Below are 24950 nucleotides of genomic sequence, written 5' to 3' on the forward strand. Positions count from 1 at the left end.
TGTGCACGTACAGCTAGCCTTGTTCTGTGTGGTCCTAAGGAATAGACCAGGATAAGTAGACAGAAATTAACAGATGGATTTTTGGCTCATTGTAAGGAAGAACTTCTTGAACTGTCCAAGTTGGGGACAAACTACTTCAGAGGTAGTGAGTTCCTTTGTCATTAGAGGTGTTCAAGCAAATGCCAGAAAATCACTAAGTGGGGCTGTTACAGAGAAAGGTCAAACATTGGTAAGGGCTTGAACCTAGGGAATATTTATCTAGGCTCTAATTAGAAGGAAATAATTGTCATTTAAAAATAGGATTTTAATTTAAATACTAAGCTTTCTATCTTAACATTTACTCATTTTTAAAAATACAGATTAGTTTTTTCATGTATTTAAAATTTTAAAGCAAAGAAACTTAATTGATTGCATAGTTAACTCAGTCCTCCTAGAGTTAACTCAGTCCTTCTCAATCCCTCAACTTGGATTGTTAAGGAAAGATTTTTTTTTCACTTCCCAAACACCTTTACAATTTAGAAACACTGATTCCAAAGTAGAAAATTTCCATCCCTATAGAAAAGTCAAAACTGTCCAAAAATTTTTTTTCAAAGGAGACTATAAACATTGAAAGGAATTTTTCTTAACTTGCTGGTATGACTGTGTCTCCAAAGAATTATTTTAAAATCTCATTAATCACATCTCTCAGGTAACTCCTGCTCAGCTCTGAAGTTCATTACAGTTGAATTATAGAAGTCTGAGTACCGAAGATGTATGTCATGGTTAACTTTTTTTTAACAAAAAAGATTTATCCTGGTTTATTGTATGCTAGGACTGCTAGTAAGAAAGCCAGTTATAAACCTTTCCTAAAATGAGTTTACTTTGATTTCTCCATCCTATATAATTAGGCATTGTAAATTCGTCTTCTGTGGTGGGATTTTGGATCTTTAACATGAAATAAGAGCATCTTCCTATAAATTTTGTGCAAAAATTGCTTTAATAATTATACTGAAATCATTTTCCAAAGTGTGTACACATATACACACTGAGTTATGCTTACTGGCAGTAGGCTTGTTGCAGTAAAGAAATGGCTTTTTCTTTCTTTTTTTCTTTCTTTCTCTTTTTTCTTTTTTAGGAAGTTCCAGTTTAAAAGCAGCCTCAGCTCACACAGTTGGTGGTGGTAGAGAATGGCCCTGGGAAGGGGTGGGAAGAGAGTTACAAAAGTGAGATAAAAGTTGTTTCTCACACATTGAAGCAGCTCATGAGAGGTACTGTTTGAAGTGGAGATGAGGAGGTCCCTTATGCGGTTCCATGGAGGCTTCCCTCATGCTCTTTGGAGCTCTCTGTCAGGCCTTTCAGAGGAAGGCTGGCAGGCCTATGGGGAGAACTTAGGCAACGCTGTCCCTGGAGGGAAGGACTCTGTGGCTGGCCAAGGATCAGATTGAGTATGAAGCTGAGAACTGGATAAGAGGCTTGATTCGAAGCACAGGACCTGCAGAAACAGCGTAGATAACCTCATCTCTGCCTGGTGGCTTCCTTGGCGGAGACATAGAAGACACACATATCTTAATGCAGTGATCCCAAACAGCCAGTCTTTGCATAGGCAGATCTATATTAAAATGTTTACTTGGGGTTCAGTACTTTGACATTTCATAGCATGCTTAAAATTGGACCCTTGCCCGAGGAACCTCATAGAAGGTCCCTTTAATCTGTCTTCCCCCAAACCCATCAAACCCCAAGCCCTCTACCTAGTTCAGCTTTTTTCATCCTGGTTTCAGATGGTACCTTGAATACACTTTTCTCCCTTGAGCTGAACGTTAACTTGTTTGTCCAGATCAATATTGACCAAGGTCTTCACTCCTCCAAAAGGCAGAATCCTTGTCTGTTTAACCTAGTCCAACTGTTCTTAGTGCAGGATAAGAATAAGAAACATGTCTGGTGGTTTAGCCTCATTGTTGTAGGATGGACTAGACTCATGTGGTGGTGTGTCCACGGAAACTGTACCACTTTGAATGGGTCACTGAGGGAGGGGACTGCCCGGTGTGCATTATTGGGCGAGGTGGAGTCCCTGCTCTCCCTGTGCTGGCCTCGACCTGGCTCTGACCTCATCTGCTTGTGTTCTCCTGCTTTCCTTGCACAGAGACAGGGCAGGGCATTGTTCATGCACTGACCGACCTCAGCAGCCCCGGCATGACCTCAGGGAACGGAAACTCTGCCTCCAGCATCACCGGCACTGCCCCCCAGAATGGTGAGAATAAACCACCACAGGCCATTGTGAAACCCCAAATCCTGACGCATGTTATCGAAGGGTTTGTGATCCAGGAGGGGGCGGAGCCTTTCCCGGTACGGACTACTTCTTTTCCCCTCTTTTTTTTTTTTTTTTTTTAAATAAGTATACTTTGGATGTGTATTAGAATATTTTTACATTTCCATGTAAAATTTCTAAAAATGTGAAAAAAAAATTTGCTCTTTCCTTGCTCATTTCCCCCCAAAGGAATGTCATTTTCTTTGTAGGATTGAGTGTCTTCCTAAGATCCAGAAGGGTTCAGTAATTAAGAATAATTGGCATGACCCCTTCAGTTAGAAGTTTCCACACAGACTCAGCTGTGTCCCCACCTGGTGAAGTGGGAACCCCTTGGTTAGAAGGGAGTTCACACTGGGGTGTTGGGTGCAGGATGATGGACTTTGGGAAATGAGACCTCGTTCAGGTTTGAATGCCACAACTCCCAAATGGCAACACTTGAGCCAGTTAGAGAGCAAATGGAACCTGTATAGAAGAGAATCCTCAAGATCTATCTGAGTGGAAGATAAGTGAACAGAGTTCCAGCCTGAAACTTCTTTTCTGGGGACAGAACCTTGAAAGAGGAGTGAGTGAGAGTAAGGGGCACTTCAGAAGGGGCATTTCATCAAGTGTCTCAAGTTAAGCAGTATATCACAGGGAAATACAGAAGAGGCGGGAAAAAGGCCCATTAAACACAGTACCCAGCCCAGATAGTGCAGGTGTAATTTGGTGAGACAGGTTGCCTGCTCCATAGGTGAGAGGGGCCCAGAGCCAAGTGCACTCCAGCCTCTCTCATGATAAAATTAACTGGTAGAGACACAGCATCTTCATGGGATGCCATCTGTCTTTTGAGCTTTCTTTGGATCCATGAGTGGTTTTAACAGTCATTCAAAGCCTCTGAGCTTGATTAACTGAGATGAGTGGACTGCCCTTCTGAAATGCCAGAAGACAAAAATGCCCAGGCTGGTTCTCATCTGCTTTCCCTCTGGAGGTCCGTCAAGGCCTGTGGCCCCTTAGCTACAAGGAACTTTAGCCCTTCACATCCCCTCCCTCATTAGACTCAGTCCTCCCTTTGGCCTCCTAGAGAAACAGCAGAACCTAGCTGACCTGACCATGTAGCTGTAGACGGGGTAGCAGCCCACTCTCCCTGCTAGAGGTCTGGCCACCAGGCTGCCTGAACAAAAGGCAACGAAGGGAGTAAACCAAAGCGTGAATGAGCCGTCCAGGATTGGCCTTTCAGTGTGGCCCCGTGTCCCCATGTTCCTCTTCTCTGTGGCTGCCTGTCCCTCTTGACTCGGGTAGGGCAGTGGTAAGGGAAAGAGCAGTAAGGGATCCAGGAATGGTGGCGGGACTCTTGTATCACCCATACACTCACATGCAGCTTCAGCCGTGTTCCTGACCCAAGATATGTGAGGGCTGGGGCCTGGCCCTGGTTCCAGCGATGCCGGAACCTGACCTGTGTCTCCACCTGTGCGCCTTAGACAGCTGGGAAGAGGAGATGTTCTGACCCTCTAAACCATCCATCAGTCCTGGGCTGAAGCCATTTTCATCCCTGTCCTTTGGTGGCCAGTGGCATCTTGTCTCATGAGCTAAACAGCAAAACAGGCCTTGAGCAGGGTGTGCCTGGATGGTGGTAGGGGGGCTGGCCTCTGCGCCTGGGTGCTTTATACTTGTGATTGTGATGAGGCTGAGAGCAAGCGAGCCTGCCCACCTGACCCTCACGGCCTCCTGTCACCTTGTCCTCTAGGTGGGACGCTCGTCCCTGCTGGTGGGGAATCTCAAGAAGAAGTATGCACAGGGGTTCTTGCCTGAGAAACTTCCGCAGCAGGACCATACCACCACCACTGACTCAGAGATGGAGGAGCCCTATCTGCAAGGTAGTGTACCAGACCGTGGATGCTGGGCCTTCAGGCGGGGCCGAGCGGGACATCAGCAAGGCCGGAGGGTCCTTTCCTGGTGTCCACGGAGGGTCTCGGGGCCAGAAATTGTGTGAACATGGTGGTCGACCAAACGTTTCCCCCAGCGCCCACTCAGCCCTGTCCCTCGAAAGCAGATAGGAGCCCCTTTTCCCGGGGAAATGTGTGTCTTCCTCCTCTCCAGCCCCGGGATCCCCGGGAGTTACTGCTGAGCTGTAGGCCAGCCGGCATGGCCCCAGGCAAGTTGTGGCCTTCCTCCACTGCTTCCGGGGCCTTCACTCAGGAGAGGGCCCAGCGCAGAGGCACAGTGGAGCCAGTGAGGGCTGCACCTGCCACAGGAGCCCCCGGCTAAATGGAGGTGGATGGGGTGCCTGCGTGGCTACCGTCTCCTGGGCTCTGATACCCAGGCTGGCAGCCAGCTGGACACCCCCCAGGAAGGGTAGAGTGATTGCAAACCAGCGGGGACAGCATTAGCACTTTCCCTCTAGAGGGTTGCCTGCTTTCTTCTAGGGTCGTAAAGAGGGGGCGCTAGCTCCTCCCCACCATGTTTTGTCTCCTAGCCCCTAAAAGAAGAAACTGTCAGGTGTCCAGGGTATGAAGTCATAAAACAGCGGTAAAAGTGGGTTGGCACTGTCCAGGCAGCTGCTGCAGGGCACGGCTGTGGGCATGAGGAATAGGCTGGGCAGAGTGTGAGAGGCCTCAGGGCAGGCTGTGGACAGTCCTATGGGGACCACTCACTGTCCGCACTTACCAACTTTCATGCTTTCAGAATCCAAAGAGGAGGGTACTCCCCTCAAACTCAAGTGCGAGCTCTGTGGCCGGGTGGACTTCGCCTACAAGTTCAAGCGTTCCAAGCGCTTCTGTTCCATGGCTTGTGCAAAAAGGTAAGCGCCCTCACTCCGCTGCTGTGCCCAGCCCCTCCCCTCCTCTCAGGGTCGCACCTTGGTGCCCAGCTCCTGCCTGGAAGCATTGTCCTGTCGCTTGTTCGCCCGAAAGCTCCATGAGCAGGTCCAGGCAAGCAGCATCAAGCCCACATGGGAAGGAAGAGGCATTTAGCTTGTCTGGCCCTCCTGGGCACCCCTGGCACCTGGCTTTGGCAGCTCCCATCTCCGTAGGGTTTACCTAAGCCCCCACTGGAAACGTTGCCCTGAGCCACTGTACTGACCACATCTCCTTTGTGAGCTCTCTCCCAACTCAGAAGACAGATGGTCACAGTAGACATCAGTGTTATTACTGAGGGCCTGCCATGAGCAGGTCTCTGTGCTAAGCGTTGATACACATGGTGCCGTCTCGTCTTCAGAGTAACCCTGTGAGACAGGTATTGCTGTCAGGCCCTTTATACATGATAGGAAACTGAGGCACAAGAAGTACCTGTACCTAAAGTCTTTGAGCTGGGGATCTAGATGTCTGACTCTTAAGTGCTGTGTGGTCTTTTTGCCAAGGTGGAAGGGGCCTGAGCTCCCAAAAGAAGGGAGTCTAGGCCCCTAGGCAGAGGGGCCCTGCGGACCAGTTAGAGTAGGGTTGTCCCCAGCCCTCCTTCCCTTCGGGCTATGCTGGAGATCCTCCCGGCACCTTTGTGATGCTTTGCCAAGCTGTCCCCCATCAGAACAGGGGACACTAGCTTCTTGGCACAGGTAACGTGTGGAATAGAATAGGGCAGCCCTGAGTTCTTCCCGTGACCCAGGCAGTTGTGTCAAGCACAAGCTTGTGTAACTGCCAGACCAGTTACAGAAAGTGAGTGGTGTCATCCCCAACTCCAGATGGGAAAACAGAGGCTCAGGGGCTGAGTGACTTGCCCAGATTCACACAGCCAGTCCTGAGTGATGGACTTAGGATTGGAATGAGCAGACAGACTCAGATTTTTCCCCTTGGCTCCTCTTACTCCTCCTGGGGCCCGTGGGCACCCTGCAACTTCCCTGACCTCCCTTGTTCCCCTGACTCTGGCAGGTACAATGTGGGGTGCACCAAACGAGTGGGGCTTTTCCACTCAGACCGGAGCAAGCTGCAGAAGGCGGGAGCCACGACCCACAACCGCCGTCGGGCCAGCAAAGCCAGTCTGCCGACACTTACCAAGGATACCAAGAAGCAGGTGAGAGGCCAGAGGAGCCTAGAGCTCATCCTCTCAAGTCTCCACCGACTTCCCTTTCTAGCACAACCCTGGGTGCCCACCGTCCTTTCTGCTGCGCCTGTCAGTGCTCCATCATATTCTCATTTCTCCTGATGTGTCGAGTCAAGCCTTCCCCACGTCCCTTCAGAGAGCTCTCATTTAGACCCGTGGATGCTCAAGAGCAGAGAAGGCGATGGCACCCCACTCCAGTACTCTTGCCTGGAAAATCCCATGGATGGAGGAGCCTGGTAGGCTGTAGTCCACGGGGTCGCTAAGAGTTGGACACGACTGAGTGACTTCACTTTCACTTTTCACTTTCATGCATTGGAGAAGGATATGGCAACCCACTCCAGTGTTCTTGCCTGAAGAATCCCAGGGACGGGGGAGCCTGGTGGTCTTCCGTTTATGGGGTCACACAGAGTCGGACATGACTGAAGCAACTTAGCAGCAGCAGCATGCTCAAGAGGGACCCTCTTCCGTGATCTTGCCTCTGCTCACCCCATTCTCCCAGTCTGCCTCCATCCTTGACTTCTGGGGCTGCGCATGAAGACATAGGCTGTCCCAGGTAGCTACGCCTGCCTTACCTGAAGGGCCAGGGGAGAAGAAGCTAACAGCTTTCATCTCCCCACCTTTTTGCTTCTCTGTGCATCAGAGCACTGAATCCTTGAAGGTCTCTGTAAAAAACGGGATGTTGTGTTCATTAAGTATGTTTCAGCACCAGCTATGTGCCAGCAACTGTTAGGCACTAAAGCTCTGAATTGTGCTGCAAGAACTCAACAGCCTAGTGTGATACTTTAGACCATATGTTTTGCTGTTTATTGTTATTGTTTTGGTCTTAAACCTCTTTAAGAATCTGATGAAAGCTATAGTCAAAAATGGACACACACAAGAAAATCTACATGTTCTTTCAGGTGGTACACAGACCATTCCCCAAAACTCATAGAGCCCTGGTTAAAAAACCCACATCTACGAGAAAGAATAGACCTATAATGAGATGATTACAGTGCAGGGTGGTGCGTGCACCAGTACTAGGACTCAGTCTGCTTAGGATCAGAGAGAGGACGTTGCCAAAGACACTTTTTGATCTGGAGTTCAAAGGTACGCAGCAGCCTCCAGATAGAACGGGGAGACTATACCTGCTTTTGCCCAGCACTCTTGTAGAGGCGGTTTACTCCCCCATCCTGAGGAAAACTGTTTCTCTCTGCTCCCAGCCAACAGGCACCGTACCCCTTTCAGTTACCGCTGCCCTGCAGCTAACACACAGCCAGGAAGACTCTAGCCGTTGCTCAGATAACTCAAGCTACGAGGAACCCTTGTCCCCCATCTCAGCCAGCTCGTCCACCTCCCGCCGGCGACAAGGCCCGCGGGACCTGGAGCTCCCTGACGTGCACATGCGGGACCTGGTGGGCATGGGACACCACTTCCTGCCAAGTGAGCCCACCAAGTGGAACGTGGACGATGTCTACGAGTTCATCCGCTCTCTGCCAGGTAAGGCCCTGGGAGTTCCATGCCTGCCTGGAGTAGCGAAAAATGAGAGGGCGTGAGAGACCTCACCTACTACCCCCAGGAGAGACCAGGCGGTTCAGTGAGAGACGCAGGTTCAGGAACGGGGTAGAGATCAGCGTGAGGAGATTCCTGCCCATGAGAGCTTACTTTCTAGCACAGAGCCCTGACTGGTGTCCTGTGGCCAGACGCCAACATATCTGTGGGCTCTGCGAGGGGCCTGTGTGTCTCCAGGGCAAGTTGGGAGGGGCATCAGGTGGGAGTGAAGGAAAACTGTCAAGGAGAACGTCAAAACACCGAACGTGGACGCCAAGTGGCAGTGGACACACAGGCCTGTGCCTGATGGAGAGGTTGCATCAGGGAGCAGCCTGGGCAGAGGCGCAGAGACGCAGAAGCACGTGAGGGAGCCACAGGCTGCCCGTGACCCTGGGCATGCATGGTCTCAGGGCGAGGATCTAGAAATGAAGCTCGGAAGACAGAGCTCGCATCTGCACGGCTGTGCTTGTTGAGGCCCCAAAGCTTTTTCACGGTGTCTCCTGCCAGTCTCACCCAGCCACTGGCCAGGTCAGGTAGTGATGGCAGCCATAAGCCGGGTCATTCAGAGACTGAAGTGGGCTATGGTGGCTGAGAGCGGGCTTCGGACTTAAACAGAACTGGGCTCAAATCTTGGTTGTGCCACTTAACCCAGTGTGTTAGTTATCTATCGCTGCAGCCCCACCGTCTGTCAGCACACAGGTGGTTGGGGTGGGCAGTTCTGCCACCGGCATTCCTAGGCTGCTGTGGTGTCAGCCAAGGCTGAGGCCATCTGAAGGCTCGACTGAGGCTGTCGGCTCCATCCTCAGTGAGTTGTGCCTCACTCACGTGATTCTCAGGGAGGGGATGGCCACTGGCAAGAGGCCTCAGTCACCATCCACGCGGGTCTCTTCAGAACACTGCTGCTCTAGTATTCTCGTGACGTGGCAGCCAGTTGACCCCTCAGGAGGAGATCTAAGAGCACAAGGTGGAAGCCACCTGCTGTGCCCTTTATGATCTAGCCTCAGAAATCCCATATTGTCACTTCAGCAGTATCTTATTGACCACACAGGTCAACCCCATTCATTGTGAAGGCTTCATGAAGGCATGAAGGGGTTATTGGAGGGAGCTACTTGGAGGCCAGTTAGCGTAGTTCACCCCAGTGATTCAAGTTCCTCCCCCACCCCCACCCGAGGCCCCATGGGTCTCATCCCATCACAGCAGTGGTTCAAGGTCTTAAGATCCCAGCGTCTGACTCAGGTCCAGGCCCAGATGAAATTCGTTGGGTCCAGCTCCTCAAGGAGAGTTCCCTCAGTCTTCACACCTGAGAATGAACAGGGTCGTTGTTTTCCCTCCACCAGCCTAGGAGATGGTGGGTCGGGCACAGGGTCATCACGGTAGATGTGCCTGTTGAAGAAGGGAGCACACAGGAGGCCGCAGGAGTCACCAGTCCACACCAGGCGTGTGTGGGCATTTCCTTGATGATGAGGACTCCAAGCCTGGAGTGGTTCTCCTCCTCTGGGCTCCACCCTGACTCATCCTTCCTCTCCCTTGGAAGGAGGTGGCTGGTGGAGTTGTTTTCTCAGCCTGCTTCCTGCTGCCTTTATTTCCTGTCACCTCTGACCCTTGTGGTCCAAGTGAGCAGTGTTTCTGCCAGACGAGTCTCTCACTCTTTGTGGGCTTTTAAAATAAATCTTATCCAAAAGTGTCTGCAAGACAAGCCCTACTCCATATTAGGCTTCATCTGAAGCTGAGGGACTGTGGCCTTAACAGTGTGAGGAGCCAGACTGTTGAATGGAGAGGCTCTGTGAGTCACGCCCGTAAAATCCTGAGAGAGCATTTGATCCAGCAGTTCTCTGAGGCCACACCATAGAGCTCTCTGCAGTCTTAACAGATGATTTAAGATACCCCTGCTGTCTCATCTTTAGACTGTGTTTTTTTGACTGTGTCCTGGATTTGGTCTTTGCCTGGAAACCTTTTTTTTTCTTTCCAGTTTATGTGCTGCTGAAACAAGCACTAGAAACCATTTCTTAATTTTAGTGTCATTTGCCATCTGGAGAGGCTGAGGATTTTCAGAAGCAGCAAATCCAGGCTCTTTCCTGTTTCCCAGTTTTCCCCCTCGCATTTCCCACGGCAGCGCTGGGAAGCCAGATGGCAGCTGCAGGTTCTGCCTGGGGTCCCCTGAGCCGGAGAGCTGGTTCAGTGGGAGTCTCACACTCACCAGGTCACCACCAGCAACAGTGTGGCTAAATTTTCCATTTCATACCAAGGATCCCTCTTCTAGTTTCCACCATTTCCTCACTTTGCTTTAAGCCTCCCCAGCAGTCTCCTCAAAGGCCATCAGGCTTCTGCGAGCCTGGGAACCTTAGATATTCTTCTCAAAGTCACCCCCACTCCCACAACTGCATCCCAGGCCACACTTGCACTGTTAAGGGGTGGTGATGGCAACACCCACTCTTCCAGGTACCAAAATCTGCATTAGTTATTCACTGCTGGGAAACATTATCCCAAGCCTAGTGGCCTACAGTAGTCAACATCTCAAGAGTTCTGGGGAGTGGCATCTTGGGGCATCTTAAAGGGGCCCCATCATGATGGCAACAGGGGTACAGGTATCTACAGGCCTGGAGCTGGAGGAACCCCCTTCCAGCCACAATCCCAGGGCAGCGGGGGTCTGACTCTGGGCAGAAGGCCTCAGTCCCTCTCCAAGTGGGCTTCTCCAGAGTGCTGCTTGAGTGCCCTTGTGACATAGTGGCTGACTCACTCCAAAAGAGGTTATCCAAAAGACTAAGATGAAGTGCTGTGCCCTTTATGATCCAGCCTCGGAAATCCCATGCTGCCACTTCCCCGGGGTAGCCCTGACCATGAAGAGGGTGGTAGGTGAACAAGGACACGTGTAAACAAGGAGGCCATGGTGGCGTCTGGCTGCCCTGGGTAAGCCACTCAGCCTCTCAAGCTGTAAAGTGAGAACAGCTTCAGCTCCCTCAAGGGCTGGTCGTGAGGGTCAAGTGAAACGGTGCTTCTGAAGGGCAGTGACCGCTTGTAGCCCTGGTTGACACTGTCTTTGGTCACATCCCCTCAGGCTGCCAGGAAATCGCAGAGGAGTTCCGTGCCCAGGAGATTGACGGGCAAGCTCTGCTGCTGCTCAAGGAGGACCACCTGATGAGTGCCATGAACATCAAGTTGGGGCCCGCCCTCAAGATCTACGCACGCATCAGCATGCTCAAGGACTCCTAGGGCTGGCCGGGCGCCCGGGCTCCTCCTCCCGACTGAGCAGAGCCGGCGGACACTCCTGGGGGCCCAGAGCAGGGCCGGTCAAGGGAAGGGCCCCCGCTGTGGGGCGTGGCTGGGGAGGAGGTCTCAGGACCTCCTTGGTGGCTCTCAGGGGCCTTTCTTTCTGTGGGAGGGGCAGAGAGGTAGGTGGCACAGAAGATGGGGCTTTATGCTTGTAAATATTGATAGCACTGGCTTCCTCCAAAGTCCCACGACTCTAGCCCCGCTTCTCTTCCCTCTTTCTGTCCCCCATTTTCCAGGGGGTATGTGGTCAGGGCTCCCAACCTGAGTTGGGTCACTTCCCAGGGCAGCCATCAGGCCTGGAGAGAGGCCTCGGAAGCCCTCACCTGCCTTCCTCCTCTCCTTTGTCGGGGCCCAGCTCGCTCTTCCGTTTGCCAGCTTCTCCCACTTCAGCCTGTCACTGAAGCCACCAGAAGGGTTCTCCCCCCTCATCCTTGCAGGGGGAGGAGAGAAGCTGGGCCCGGTTTGGCCACACCTGCTGGTGCAGACGCCTTAACGCTGTGTGTGTGACTGTGTGACTGTGTGGGAGCCTGGACTGACTGATGGGCCGAGAGCCCCCCCTGGCATCTCCAGGTGTTTTGTAGCAAACAGCCACTTAGTGCTTTGTCCTGGACTCCACTCAGCCTCTGGATGGGGAATAGGAAAAAGGGCTGCCTCGGTGCAGAGGCAGGATCAGAAAGCGATGCAGGTTAGCAGGAGATTTTCCTTTCCAGATTGTCGTGGTGTCTCTGCAGCCCTTCCCTGCACTGTGACGCCCCCTGCCCCGACTGCCCTGCTGTGTCACAGACGGCATTAAGGAAGCTGCCAGTGGGCTGGGCCAAGCTGCGCCTCCTGGTCTTGCCTGTCCACCCACCCTGAGAGCCCAGTGGTGGGGCCCAGAGAATATCCAAGGGCGGAAGAGCTGGAGTGACCGCTGAGGTGAAGAAGGCAGCCTTCAGCCTCGGCTCCCACACTTCTTTGCCTCTGGAACTTGCTGGTAGCAGTGTGAGCTGCCCATGGAGGAGGTGGGGCAGGAAGGGCGAGGGCCAGCCTCTGACCTGCCCTGCACGCTGCAGGCTTCCGGGGAAGAGTTGGACTCTCCCCAGGGGAGGGTGGGTGCCCTTCTCAGTTCGTGCTATTCCCCACTCACACCCCCGGGCAGGGTTGGAAATGAAGGACTTTTTTAACCTTTTTTGTTTTTTAAAAATAAATCCGTAAAATCCATTCCCTCTGTGCCTTTCTCCCCTGGGGATGCCTTTCTGTGATCCTGAAGAGCTACTTTTCACCTGCAAGGAGAGGGTGGGTCCCTGGGCTGGTGGGGGACGACCACCTTAACTGGTCAGCATATCCACACTTTGCCGCCTCATTTGAGGGCACACTCAGCCCCAGTTCAGATCCCACCTGTCCTTCACGGGTATTCCTTGGGAGTGCAAGGATCCAGGGCCCCTTCAGCTCTGCCCCTGGAGAGACAGGATGCTGTTTGTCAGGAGTACCTGGCACACTGGAGGCAGAGCCCAGGGCTCCCCGCCCTCACACGCACCTGTGGTGGGTGCGGCTCCATGCCCAGACCGCCCTTGGGGTAACTCTGGCTCACTCGGCAGCTGAGCATTCTTTGGATGCTGGAATAGCAAACTATTAGGAGAGTCTCTGCCTCAGGAGGCGATTGCCTAAGCCTCGAATAAAGAAGGGGCCTTCCAAGCACAGGCCGCTCGTGCACTCAGTTAGTCTGTAACAGAGGGCCCAGGGAGCTTGATTGGCAGGGACCTTTTAAGAGCTAATACCCACATCTTGATGACAACTGCGGAAAACCTTTAAGATGTAACTACTTCCTGGAGGAAGAGGAGAAACAACTGACTAGTTGACCACCCCCAGGACGGAGCTAGGACTTGGGGAGTCTGGTCTTCAGAAGGTCGAGAATGGCTAGCCGGACAGGGGCCAGCATGGGACCCTGGGCTGAGGGGGAGTGGGGAGGGTCCCCCAGGAAGACCCCCGTGTTGCCCACCCCACTGCAGGGTAGGGGAGCGGGCCATGCAGCTTACCTCGACCTTTCGCTTTCTGGAGGACAAAGCCAGGCCCAGCCGGAGTCTGTCCTTGTGTGTGAGGTGGGGGAGGGAGCTGAAACTCCTGAAAGAGGATAGGGTGGATCTGCAGGGCTGACTGACAGGTAAACACACGCCTGCTGTCTCTTCACTCTGGGTGGAAGGCCTCGGTCTAAAGGGAGCTTCCTTCAACATATATTCGCTCCTGACGTTCATGCCTTACACAGAATTTTGCAAAACTTTTGATCGTGACCGACAGTTTGTTCCCCACCCTCATATATGTACTGAGATGTATGTAACTGAAGCAAAACAGAATAATACCTACCCTGATGTATAATACATTGACAATTTTCAGTTCATGTTCATAGTTTTAAAATCTTGGTCATGATCTATGAGATTGAGTTCTGATGAATCATATTCTGCACTTGAAAAAAAACCTGCCTGGTGTAAAGCTTTCCAGGACCTTTCCACCTTACAGTCTTGTGTTGCTCTTTCCCTATCCTGGCTGACTGGTATGCACACAGTTTTACTGAAGAGGTCAAGGGCTCCTGGAGGTGAACTGTGCAAATCAGGTACCCTTGAGTTGTAGCTGGAACTCTGCAGAACAGGGTTCTCTCTGGGTGGCAAACACCACAGAGGACCTGAAGAGGGGCACAAGGACCCGGCCCCCCCTCCCCCTAGGGGAGGAAAAAGCCTTGGGACAACATGGCTCGGTGCCTCTGGCCAACCAGAGCCACCGTACTCAGATCCACCCTCTTCCAGGTGATTGGCCCTGGGGTGGGGGGTCCTCTCCGGGCAGTTCATCCCACTTGGTCCTGGGGGCGTGGCTTCTGACACAAGGCCTGGAACGGCTTTGTTCCAGTCACCAGGTCATTTCTTCCCTGGCTCTCAGCTGAGGTGGTTCTTGGAAGGCTGTCCCACCTGCTCCTTGACATGGCTTTCAGGGAAGGACCCAGGTGAGTGGGGACGCTGCTAGTGTCTGGGGGAAGATGGGGCATGACAACTGTCCTGAGAGGAGTCCAGTCTGGTAGCTGAAACAGTCGAGGAGGCACCAAGGCTGACCTGCTGAGAACGAGCTGAGCCCTAGAGGTCCTTGGGGGAAAGTGGCTGGAGGGGCATCGCCGTGGGGTATAGATGGTCTGGGGCATGAATGGGGCGGTGGGGGAAGACAGCATCCTGGGAGACCTCGTATCCTGTGAAGAGTCTGGTGACTCCTGCTGCCCTTGACTCTGACCCCATGGTGAACAGAGAACAGACTGGGGCGCACATTCCACTGAAACGGAGCTCTCTTCCCACTGGGAGTGGCCGTCCAGGCCTGCAAAGGCATTCCCACTCAGGAACGAACAACTGACCTTTAACCACCTGAAAGCGAGAAGGGTTCAGGAGCCAGTGCGAGTTGGCCTTGAGAGACGGCCTCCTGCAGGTGGGAGCTGGCTGGGGGGTCCTTTTAAATCTGAGCAAGGAACTGGGAACAGTGGGTCAGGCAGAAGCCTCTGTGGACTAGGGTTCCCAGGCCGGCACATGGGAGGAGGGATTGGCAGGGCCTGGTGGGTGCTCGTTGAAGGCCTAGGTGTCAGAGCCCTCCCAGCACTGACGGTTAGAGCCCACCTGGACCACCTGGGGATGGCTCTGCCTGGCTGCCCTGGATGGAGGGGCTGGCTAGGAGCATGGGATGGCGGAGAAGGCTCTGCTCCAGCGTCTCCTGCCCTTGCCCACCCACCCCCTGGTGTCCCTCCGGGGGGCAGTCTCGTTTCCAAGAGCAACTGTAAAATAGCTCCATAATGTTTATATTGATTACATATTGAAAGGATATATTGGATTAAATTATTAAAACTTCAGTTCTTTCCACTCTTAACATGGCTACTATTATTAGAAAAACTTAATTTATATTCCTGGCTCACACTATATTTCTATTGGGTAATGCTGTTCCAGATTTTCTCCTACATCTTTATAAAAGAACAGAGATGTACACATCTGTGTACATTTTATAAAAGAACACAGATGCACAGGACCATGGGTACGGGAGCCTTCCCCTCACAGAAGTGAGGTCGGCCTCTATGCACAGTTCTGTTACTTCCTCTTCCACTGAGTCCCTTAGGCCCTCTTTTCCAGACAGCACGTATCCACCGACCTCATCCTTTTCAACGGCCAGGCTGCTCTCCATTGCATGGGGATGCATTACTCATTCATCCTCCTCTCCACGGACCAACACTGGGGTGGTTTATCTCCATCTGCTTTTTCCAGCAATGCTAGGAGAACCACCTTGGCCTGCCGGCTGTGCAGTCTCATTTCCAGAATGGGAAAGTTGGGTCTGGTGTGAGTGTGTGAAATGATTTTGTAGGCTCTCTAGGCAGGACTGAGAGAGGTGGACTTCACCTTGCAGTCACTAGAAAGGCTTAAAACTGCTTGCTCTTTCTAAATGGCTCTGTATTTTTCCTTCATTAAAAGAAGCAATAAAAGCATATCAGAGACAAGTGGAAGGGAAAATAAAGGAAAAAATACCCTCCCATAACCTATTGCACAGATATGTCTTCCTTTCAGTCCTCTGGTGCATGTTTTGATTACTAGACCTGTAATCACAGTGCCCATAAATTTTAGATCTTGCTTTTTCCAATGAAGGTTTTCGTGTAAGATCTTTCCATGTGACTACAGAATCTTCATAAAAAGTTTACTTCACTGGACACTGGGGCCTTTTCCAGTTGTATCTGAGCAGCCCGCGCAATGCCTTCTCCACGGGTGCTCTCCAGCCCTTGTTCAACCAAGCTCAAGTCTCCCTACGTAAAAGAAACACAGACCCCTCCATCAGCCCCAATCCCTCAACCTCTTCAGTTCCAGTCCTGTCTCTTTCCTTTTACCGTCAGACTTCTGGGAAGAGCCCCCTGCCCCGCCCTCCATTTCCTCCTCTGCTCACTCAGCCCCCTGCCTGCCCCCAGCTGTGTCCTTGGTGCTGGGCCCTGGCTCTCCTCCCTGGCTCTCTCCCTCTTCCACAGCATCCTTGCCCTCCGGGGGAATCCCAGAACTCTTTCCTGAGGCTGCCTGCCTGCCTTCTGGGCGCCTTAACGCCTACCAGACTAGTAGACTTCATCTCCTTTGCTAGTCCCCCAGTCCTGCCCACCCTACCTCCACAGCCATTCATCACCTACTCCTCCCAACCCACTGCCAACACTGACCTGTCTTCCTGCCTCCATGCCCCCTGCCTCCCACTCCATGTCCAGGCTGGAGTATTTCTCAAATAAAAATCTGGCTGCACCACTTTTTGAAGGGAAAACCCTGAAAAGGGCTCCCCAGGGCTTCAAGATGAAGTCCAAACCCCTTAGCCTAGACTGTGGGTCCTGGGTGATCTGGTTCTGGCTTAACCCCAGCCTCACCTCTCATCACTCCCCATCCACACTCCACCCACCCCTGTGGAGGACCTACCAGTTCCACATGCTTTCTAAGCTCTCTCTCACTTCCTCACTTCTACACATTGCTGTTTCTTTTTCACGGACCTCCCTTTCCCCTCCACTGCCTTCTCTGCCTGGATAACTTCTAATCCTTCCGGTCCTAGCTTAAAGGGCACCTCCTCCAGGAAGCTTCCCTGACTTCCTCCCCATCTGTCCAGGCTCAGGTGCCATCCACTGGTTTGCCCTTAATGCTCTCTTGTATTTACACTAATCACAGCCTTTGCTATGCTGTTCCATTCCTCTCTTTGCCATCTGTCCTCTGACCCCATTCCCCTCTTTCTGGCCATCACACCTTCCTGACCCTGCTCCTGGAAGACAAAGTCAGTGTCTTGCTCACCTCTGAATCCTTGACCTAGCACAGTGCTCAGTTCTGAGCTTGTGACCACTAAGCATAGGCTGAATGCGTGAATGAGCAGAAACTAGTGAACATCTTGATGCATAAACTTTTCCCATTCTGAAGATGGTCTCCTTTGAACAGGTTCCCAGAAGCTGCAGTGAATGGATTAAAGGGGATGACTGCTGAAAGTTTCAATTCCCACAGCTAAGGAGCTTTCCACAAAAGCTGTAGTGATTTACATCCCACCGGCAGGTGTAAGAGTGCTTATCTCGCTGTATTCTCACAGCGTGGCTATTTTCATTTCTTTTTTAAAAAGTGCTCATTTTATAGGCAAAACATCTCGCCTGGTTCTAATCTGTAAGTCTTTGATTACTAGTGAGGGTGAACATCTTTCCATATGTTTGCCTACTAAATGCATTTCCCCTTTGAGGATTTCCCTCATGCAATGTGGACACAGTTATGGCAGCTGGCATTTTATGAGCTGACTCTGGGGGCTGTTTGGGGGAGGGGGAACTGGGAGCAGGGAGGTCCTGGTGGGGATGAGCGGGCAAGGTCACTGTGGGGGTTGGGGGGATAGGTGCGGCAGAAAAGTGGGAGATCAAGGAGGCAAAGCCAACACACCCTGAGGACTTGCAACAGACAGTGGGCAAGGCAGAGGGAGGGGTCAGTGCACCCAGGTTTGGCCAACTGAACAGAAGCATGCATCCAACGGAGATGCACGGTGAGTGTGTACATACACAACTGCAAGGGGCCTCTCTGATCTGTTTACTGGATACACCTGCTGAGGAACAGTGACATGGGGCAGCAGGAAAGGCAGGGGCATGATCAGGGTCTGATCAGGCTGCCTTCTTGGAAGAGACCAGAGGAGGCAGATTTTGGAAGGACTTTATAGGGCAAGGAGGGGAGCTGGGAGTTTGTGCTGAGAACAATAGTATGAATGATAATCAACAATAGCTAAAGCTTATTGAGCTGTTACTATGCGCAAGGCCTTGTTCTAATCACTTAGCAAGCATGAGCTCAGTAGCCACCGCAGCCCTCTAAGGTAGGCATTCTTATGAAGTACATGTCTAGATGAGGAGGCTAAAGTGTAGAGGCCCAGAATCTTGCCCGAGGTCAGAGAGCTAAGAAGTGGTGGCCTGGGATTCAAACCTGGGGGTCTAGCTCCAGTGGCCAGGCTCCTCCCCACAGGGGTTCAGTCTGTCTAGAGACACTGGAACCCAGCAGGGGTGAGAAGAGCTGGAGGAGACCCCCTCACCCCCTGCCGAGGAGCTTATCAAAATTCTCAACTTTCAGAGCCCTTCTAGAAAACAAGCAACTACGGACAAGTCGCAAAGTCCACCTACTTGGAGCCAGCAATGGGGTTGCTGAGCTCTGCTGGAGGGACCCCACTCCATGACTGGAGCCGCCACAGACACACAGTCCCCTGACTGCAGCCCACCCTCCAGGAAGCCCAGCAACTCATCCCTAAGCCCCAGATGCTCTCAACCCCCAGCCACAAACTTCCCTGCATCCCCTCGCAGACTCTTCCCCGTCCAAGTTCGATCCAACCCAGGCAAAGCACCCTAATGTTACTATCCTCCATATCTGCTGCTGGGAAAAAGCAAAAAAAAATTACAAATCTACATACTCATCAGAAATGACCTGGTTAGGCAAAGGATGCCGTCCCAATCAAAGGCATATTAAGCATCTGGAAAAGAGGGTGAGGAAGCACTTCAAGAATGCAGATGGACATAATGGTCCATGGAAAATGCAAGGTGGAGAACAGCTTATCCCTGAGAGACCATTTGTGGGGGGGAAAGCCAAGGAAGGGATGGGGGGAAGGAGAAAGAATTTGCTACCGTATTTATATTTGCCTGTCTATGCATAGACTAGGCCCCTGCAGAGGGGACTGGGTGGCTAAGAACAGGAGAGACTGCACTATCTACCCTCTTCTGTACTTTACAATATCTGTGCCAAATGACAGAATAATATATTCATATTAACATTAAATCACATCATTTTTCATATATAAATGTATATATGTGTGTGTATGTAAATATATATATATATATTAATGAGTTGTTGATGCCCCTTCCAGCTCAGTTGATAAAGAATCCGCCTGCAATGTAGGAGACCCCTGTTCAATTCCTGGGTCAGGAAGATCCACTGGAGAAGGGACAGGCTACCCACTCCAGTCTTCTTGGGCTTCCCTTGTGGCTCAGCTGGTAAAGAATCCACCCACAATGCGGAAGACCTGGGTTTGATCCCTGGGTTGGAAAGATTCCCTGGAGAAAAGAAAGGGAAAATACTCCAGTATTCTGGCCTGGAGAATTCCATGGACTGTATAGTCCATGGGGTCACAAAGAGTCGCACACGACTGAGCGACTTTCACTTTCATTCACTTTCACTCCCCACCTCCCAGGGCCTGGAAGAAAATCTTCTGGCAGCTGATCCTACTTGCACTTGGCATCTTAGGGCTGCTCCGGTTCGGGCTTCCTATACTCAGGTATAACCCCTTTCCCAGCCCTTGCAATGGGACCAGCAGGAGCAGGGTCCAAGTGGCCCTTTCCAAGTGCCCCCCTGAGGGATGGGGAGTGGCAGCTGTCACGGCTGCATAAGCATCCTCGGGGGCTCTCCCTCCTTGTAAGTAGCAAAGAGAGAGGGCTCCTGAGCAGGCTGGCGCCCCCCTCACTACTGCTCCCACCCCACAGGCATCTGGAAGTCCTCATTCCTATGGGTGTCTGCCCTCTGGCCAGAACGCCCCTGCTGAGAGACAACTTCTCGGGTCCCCTGGATCCTGGGTGAGAAGCCACCACCTCTCCCACTCTGAGAACACCCCCACACCCTACCAAGCTCTGCCCCAGTGTCCCTGTCCTTCTCGCATCCCCAACCCTGGCAGGGCTTGGCACTCCACCCAGGGCCCCCCTCAGGTAGCATGTCTCCCACTACTCTGCTGGGTCTGGGATAGAGATTTCTAGGGGCAGGGCCTGGGTGGTCCCGAGGGCCCAGGACTAGGAGGGGTGGCAGTGAGCGTTCACCCAGCAGGTAAATGGACAAACCTGTCTCTCCCTCCCTGCCCCGGCCAGGGCCCGGCCTGAAGTCTTAACCTGTACTTCCTGGGGGGCTCCCATTATTTGGGATGGCACCTTCGACCCAGACGTGGCCCAGCAAGAGGCTGTGCAGCGGAACCTCACCGTGGGTCTGACTGTCTTTGCTGTAGGCAGGTAAGGCCTGGGGAGGGAAATGGTGCCATCCTAGCAGGAAGAAGGGGGGGGGGTGCATGTGATGTAGCGAGTGGGGCACCCCATTATCCTGGGCCATAGGATGCCAAGGAGAAGCAGAGACAGCACCCCTTGTCCCAGACCCCCATGGCGAGGGCAGACCCCTCCTCCCTGGACACCAACGCCATGGAGTCCACCCGGCACAGGCAGCCAGGAGCTCAGAATCACAACCGAGAAGGAATCTGCCCAGGGTCTGGGGCAGATCCATCTGGAGGCCTTGGGTTTTCGGTGAGAAAATGGTCTTTTCAGGTGAGACTTGTGAGAGGAGATGACAACGACTGGGTAAACAGAGGGGCTGGCCCGGCGGCAGAAGGGCCCATGGCCAGTGGCTCAGGCACAGCACGCAACAAGGGGAAGCAGGAGGTTGGCCAAGCAATTCTGATGGCAGGAGAGGGACTGGGGAGCTGAGGGCTTTTGCAAGAGAGGGAATCTGGGCTGGGTAAAGAGGGATGTGAAGAAAGGGAGATGCTGAGAATGGCAGCGTCAGCAGACCAGAGGACTCTGAGGAAGGGCTGTTGGGGGTGGTATCACAGGACATGGGCTGGAAGGATGGGGGCTCCCAGAGTGGGACATGCGAAGGCTGCAGCTTTGGTGGGGGGCCCAGACTGATGATGACCAAGTCGAGATAGAGGCCATGGGGGCAGGTGACTGAGTGGGGAGGGGACAGAATCAGGACAGGAGGCCAATTGAGGATATGAGGGGCCCCCAGGTATGGAGAAGGAGCCCTGAGTGGTAGGTGGAGAAGAAATCTCAGGGCACTGACTTTTTTATCTCCCCATTATGGACAGCAGGCTCTCCAAGCTGGTATTCACCTTCCAGTAGTGATGCAAAGTTCTGCCTAAGAGGAGCAATCAGATCCTACAATCTAAGGGCACAGAGAGGTAGAGTTTAAGGCAATCTAAGGAAAAGTTTCTAATAATGGAACAGGCTGCTTTGGGAAGGCAGTGAGAGCTTTGCATCCAGAAAAAGATATGCAAAAGTCTGGGGAAGGAATTCTGTCATCAGACACCCCAGACAACTGCTCAAGTTTCCTCCAAATTTGTCCCCCACACTCTGGAAGGGAGAGAAAGTCAGGAGGGGCCCTGGAAGGCCACGGAGCAAACAGGACAAGGGCTGACCAGGGAGCCAGGCGGGCAGAACTGTGGCCTCTCCAGGACCTTGGTGCCCCCACTTCTGTTCTGGATGCTGAGTAAGGGGTTTCTCCACCAGCCTTCATAACTCAGTTGGTAAAGAATCCGCCTGCAAAGCAGGAGACCCTGGTTCAATTCCTAGGTCGGGAAAATCTGCTAGAGGAGGGATAGGCTACTCACTCCAGTATTCTTGGGTTTCCCTTGTGGCTCAGGTGGTAAAGAATCTGTCTGCAGTGCGGGAGACCTGGGTTCGATCCCTGGGTTGGGAAAATCCCCTGGAGAAGGGAAAGACTATCCACTCTAGTATTCTGGCCTGGAGAAAATTCCACGGACTGTATAGTCCATGTGGTTGCAAACAGTCGACACAACTGTACCGATTTTCACTTACACTTTCACTTTCCACCAGCTTGAGGGACCCAGAGTCTCTGGGACCAGAAGTTTCAGGGTCCTAAGTTCCAAGGTTCTATAAACCCAACATAGGACGCTGAGGCTTCTAAGGTCTCTAACTCCAGCTTCTCCCAGTTCCACCCAGAATAGAGCAAGTGCAGGTAAGGATACAGGCTCTAATGCCAGGCTGGGTTCAAATCCTGGTTTCACACTTATCAACTGTGTGTACACTTGGACAAGTTAATAAAGCTCTTTGTGACTCAGTTTCCTCACCTGAGATAAAGATAATAATGGTGAAGATTAAATGAGATAATGCACATTACTTTGAAAACTGTCTGCCACACGATCAATGTTCTAAAATATCAGGCATTATTACTATTATTTTATGACCCCAGGATTCCAAGGTGTGTTTATAGAAAGTTACTAGTATTGCAAACATCCCACTTACCTAGGTTTGTGGTTTGTCACCACAAACTCAATGACATTGCTCACGGTCTTGTGGCTCAGGAATTCCGACAGGGCTCAGCAGATGGGGCCCCTCCCTGCTCCCAAACGTTTGGGTCCCCACCGGGCCAGTAGCCTGCGGAAAACCAGGGGGCGCTTTTCTCCGTGGCTAGCTCAGGCTCTCTCACTTCGTGGCAGCCTCAGAGTGCTTAAGCAAAGGGCCAGAGCTCTAAAGAGACAAAGGGTAACGGGCCAGTCCTCCCAAGGACCAGAACAGCGTCCCTTCCTTGGGACTCTACTGACCTACGCGGTCAGGGAGTGCCATGTTCAAGGGCAGGGACACAGAGCCCCTGTGGGCAGGGATGGCAAACAATGGGCAATGATTTTTAATTCACCTCGGACGACTCTGGGGCTGAATAGTTTTGGAGTTCCGGGGCCTGGGGTTGCAGGATCCCAGGAAGGACATGGGGAGGGCTGGTAAGCCCGAAGACTCCTCGTGCTCCGGAGGGCGCAGCGGCCGGGCTGATTTGGCCCGGCCCCGCCCCGCCCGGCAGGTACCTGGAGAAGTACCTGGAGCGCTTCCTGGAGACGGCCGAGCAGCACTTCATGGTGGGCCAGCGCGTGGTGTATTACGTGTTCACCGAGCGTCCGGCCGCGGTGCCCCGCGTGCCGCTGGGCCCGGGCCGCCGGCTGCGCGTGGAGCGCGTGGCACGCGAGCGCCGCTGGCAGGACGTGTCCATGGCGCGCATGCGCGCGCTGCAAGCGGCGCTGGGCGGCCGTCTGGGCCGCGAGGCGCGCTTCGTGCTCTGCATGGACGTGGACCAGCACTTCAGCGGCGCCTTCGGGCCTGAGGCGCTGGCCGAGTCGGTGGCGCAGCTGCACGCCTGGCACTACCGCTGGCCCCAGCGGCGGCTGCCCTTCGAGCGCGACGCGCGCTCGGCCGCCGCGCTGGGCCCCGGGGAGGGCGACTTCTACTACCACGCGGCCGTGTTCGGGGGCAGCGTGGCGGCCCTGCGGCGGCTGAGGGCGCACTGCGCGCGGGGCCTGCGGCGGGACCGCGCGCGCGGCCTGGAGGCGCGCTGGCACGACGAGAGCCACCTCAACAAGTTCTTCTGGCTGCACAAGCCCGCCAAGCTGCTGTCGCCCGAGTTCTGCTGGAGCCCCGAGATAGGCCGCCGGGCCGAGATCCGCCGCCCGCGCCTGCTCTGGGCGCCCAAGGAGTATGCTTTGCTGCGTAGCTAGCGGTGCCCTGGGCCCTGGAGGTCCCAGATGCCGGCGGGGCCCCTTCTGGAAGGGGTGTGGAGCTGGAAGGGACAGAAAGACTGCAGGAAAACCTGCCTGGCTGCGGGGGTGGGGGGCGGGGGATTGGAGGAGGCCTGGCCTTGGGGAAGTGCCTCTCCGAGGCGGGCGGTCCATCCCTTCCCCAACTTTGTACAGCAACCCAGGCACCACCAGCTGCCTGGAAACCTTTCACTTCTGACCTTATTGAGTTCAGCAGAGGCCCCACTCCCGAAGAGATGTTTTAGCCCCTTCCTCATAACCCCACTTAAAAAAAAAAAAGTGGGACTGAGGCCCAAAAAGGGAACGTAACTGTCTAAGGACCCAGAGCATCTGTGAGTCAGTCAGTGAGGTCAGCAACTGGAAAGTCAGGACGGGCCCGCAGGCCAAATAGCTGCCGCTGGGCAGGAGCCCCAGATGGAGAAACACAGTGGCATCCGGTTCACCTCCCCCGCTCTCGGCACGGTTTGTACATATTTAAGCAATACAATAATAAAAGACATTATTCCACAGTGTCCTTGTGGCCCTTTCTCCTGGAGAATCCAAATTCATAAAAATAACATTTCCTCGCCATGGGACCCACGGCTGTTTAGCCATAGTGTCTGGGAGATAAATTTCCTTATCGGTGGCTGCTCTCCAGACTCTTCATCCTCAGTAGAGAAAGATGCAGGTTCCGAATGGGAGCATGATGTCATCAGGCCTTCCAGGAAAGGTGGTTCCCTCCGGGAAATAGCTGCAGAGTTGGGGAAGTTATCTGCTGGAAGTCCCTGAGATATTGTCTTAACAGCTGAAAACTAGAGGCCCAGAGAGGGTGGGATTTCCCTTTGGGTCTCCTGAACCATGGCTGTAGTGTTCTCCTAGACCTTCAATTTTTAACAGCCTCCACTGTTTCCAGGTGGGACAACAGTTCTGTAAGCCAACTCTGATGGCTTTTACACACTAACCATTTTCTCACACCATTTTTACAAACATTTTATCAACACAGTTGATGATGATCTACTCTCTCCAAAGCAGTTCCTAGGTCCCAGTGTCTCCTGCCTAAACTAGATTAGCAGAACCCAGGAGGCCTTTTGGATTCTGGGTTAGAGCTAAGAACAGGCCAGGTGTGCCTGAGAATAGGTTATGACTTGATGACTATAAGCTGACATCCCTTCCTCTGGTGGGAGACTGTCCCCCTTACCCTGCAGCATTCACTAAAAGCCACACAGACCGACTCCTCGGCCAGCAGAGACCTGAGTTCGGGCCAGTAAGACCTGGTTAGGAATCAACTCCCTTTCTGACTGTGCATGGCTGTGGACTAGATACTCAACCTTTGTTGAGTCTGTTTTCTCACATGTAAAGTGGGGATGCCAGTCACCCTCCGCGCAGGTGTTGTGACACTCCAGAAAATAACTTGCCTTCTCCCTCTCCTTGCCTGCCTCTTCTCCAGCAAGTTCAAGGGGTGCAGAGGAATCAGCAAAGGCCAGCCATTTCATGTTTTGAAGAGGAAGTGATGGCAGGAGTCAGGGGTTTTCTGCAGCTGGGCTGGAGCAGCCTCCTGTGGTGGGTTGAGATCTTTCTGAGG

At 53.0% G+C, this 24950-nt stretch overlaps 2 protein-coding genes and 1 long non-coding RNA gene across 6 annotated transcripts in view; 2 read left to right on the forward strand and 1 right to left on the reverse strand.

The window, feature by feature from the left end:
- Positions 1-12292, forward strand: part of PHC2 (polyhomeotic homolog 2) — a 120522-nt gene extending 108230 nt beyond the window's left edge. For all 4 annotated transcript variants that reach the window (XM_042244411.2, XM_012148937.5, XM_060411367.1 and 1 more), the window contains 6 exons: positions 2120-2322; positions 4008-4137; positions 4946-5060; positions 6124-6265; positions 7495-7771; positions 10878-12292. In XM_042244411.2, coding sequence (XP_042100345.1) covers positions 2120-2322; positions 4008-4137; positions 4946-5060; positions 6124-6265; positions 7495-7771; positions 10878-11032 — 1022 coding nt within the window. In that variant the 3' untranslated portion in view covers positions 11033-12292. The remainder of the gene's footprint in view (positions 1-2119; positions 2323-4007; positions 4138-4945; positions 5061-6123; positions 6266-7494; positions 7772-10877) is intronic.
- A 1687-nt stretch (positions 12293-13979) lies between these two features.
- On the forward strand, positions 13980-23901 carry A3GALT2 (alpha 1,3-galactosyltransferase 2). Its single transcript, XM_015093608.4, has 5 exons — positions 13980-14063; positions 19289-19372; positions 19578-19667; positions 19953-20090; positions 22663-23901. Exons 1-5 carry the CDS (start codon positions 14041-14043, stop codon positions 23348-23350), a joined length of 1023 nt encoding a protein of 340 aa, XP_014949094.3. The 5' UTR covers positions 13980-14040; the 3' UTR covers positions 23351-23901.
- On the reverse strand, positions 14876-22808 carry LOC132659348 (uncharacterized). The gene is made up of 2 exons (XR_009599666.1): positions 22113-22808; positions 14876-19151 (listed from the first exon to the last, which is right to left on the reverse strand). It is a non-coding gene; the product is annotated as an uncharacterized LOC132659348 (long non-coding RNA).
- Positions 23902-24950: the final 1049 nt, after the last annotated feature.

The sequence above is a fragment of the Ovis aries genome, chromosome 2 (genome assembly GCF_016772045.2).
Source record: "Ovis aries strain OAR_USU_Benz2616 breed Rambouillet chromosome 2, ARS-UI_Ramb_v3.0, whole genome shotgun sequence".
NCBI classification, from domain to species: Eukaryota; Metazoa; Chordata; class Mammalia; order Artiodactyla; family Bovidae; genus Ovis; species Ovis aries.

Excerpts from the sequence above, each read along its gene's own strand:
- A3GALT2 (XM_015093608.4), top strand. The coding sequence starts at position 14,041 with ATGGCTTTCAGGGAAGGACCCAG. Across the intron at positions 14,064-19,288 it reads GCTTTCAGGGAAGGACCCAG|GGCCTGGAAGAAAATCTTCT; the intron begins GTGAGTGGGGAC and ends CCCACCTCCCAG. Across the intron at positions 19,668-19,952 it reads TCGGGTCCCCTGGATCCTGG|GGCCCGGCCTGAAGTCTTAA; the intron begins GTGAGAAGCCAC and ends TGCCCCGGCCAG.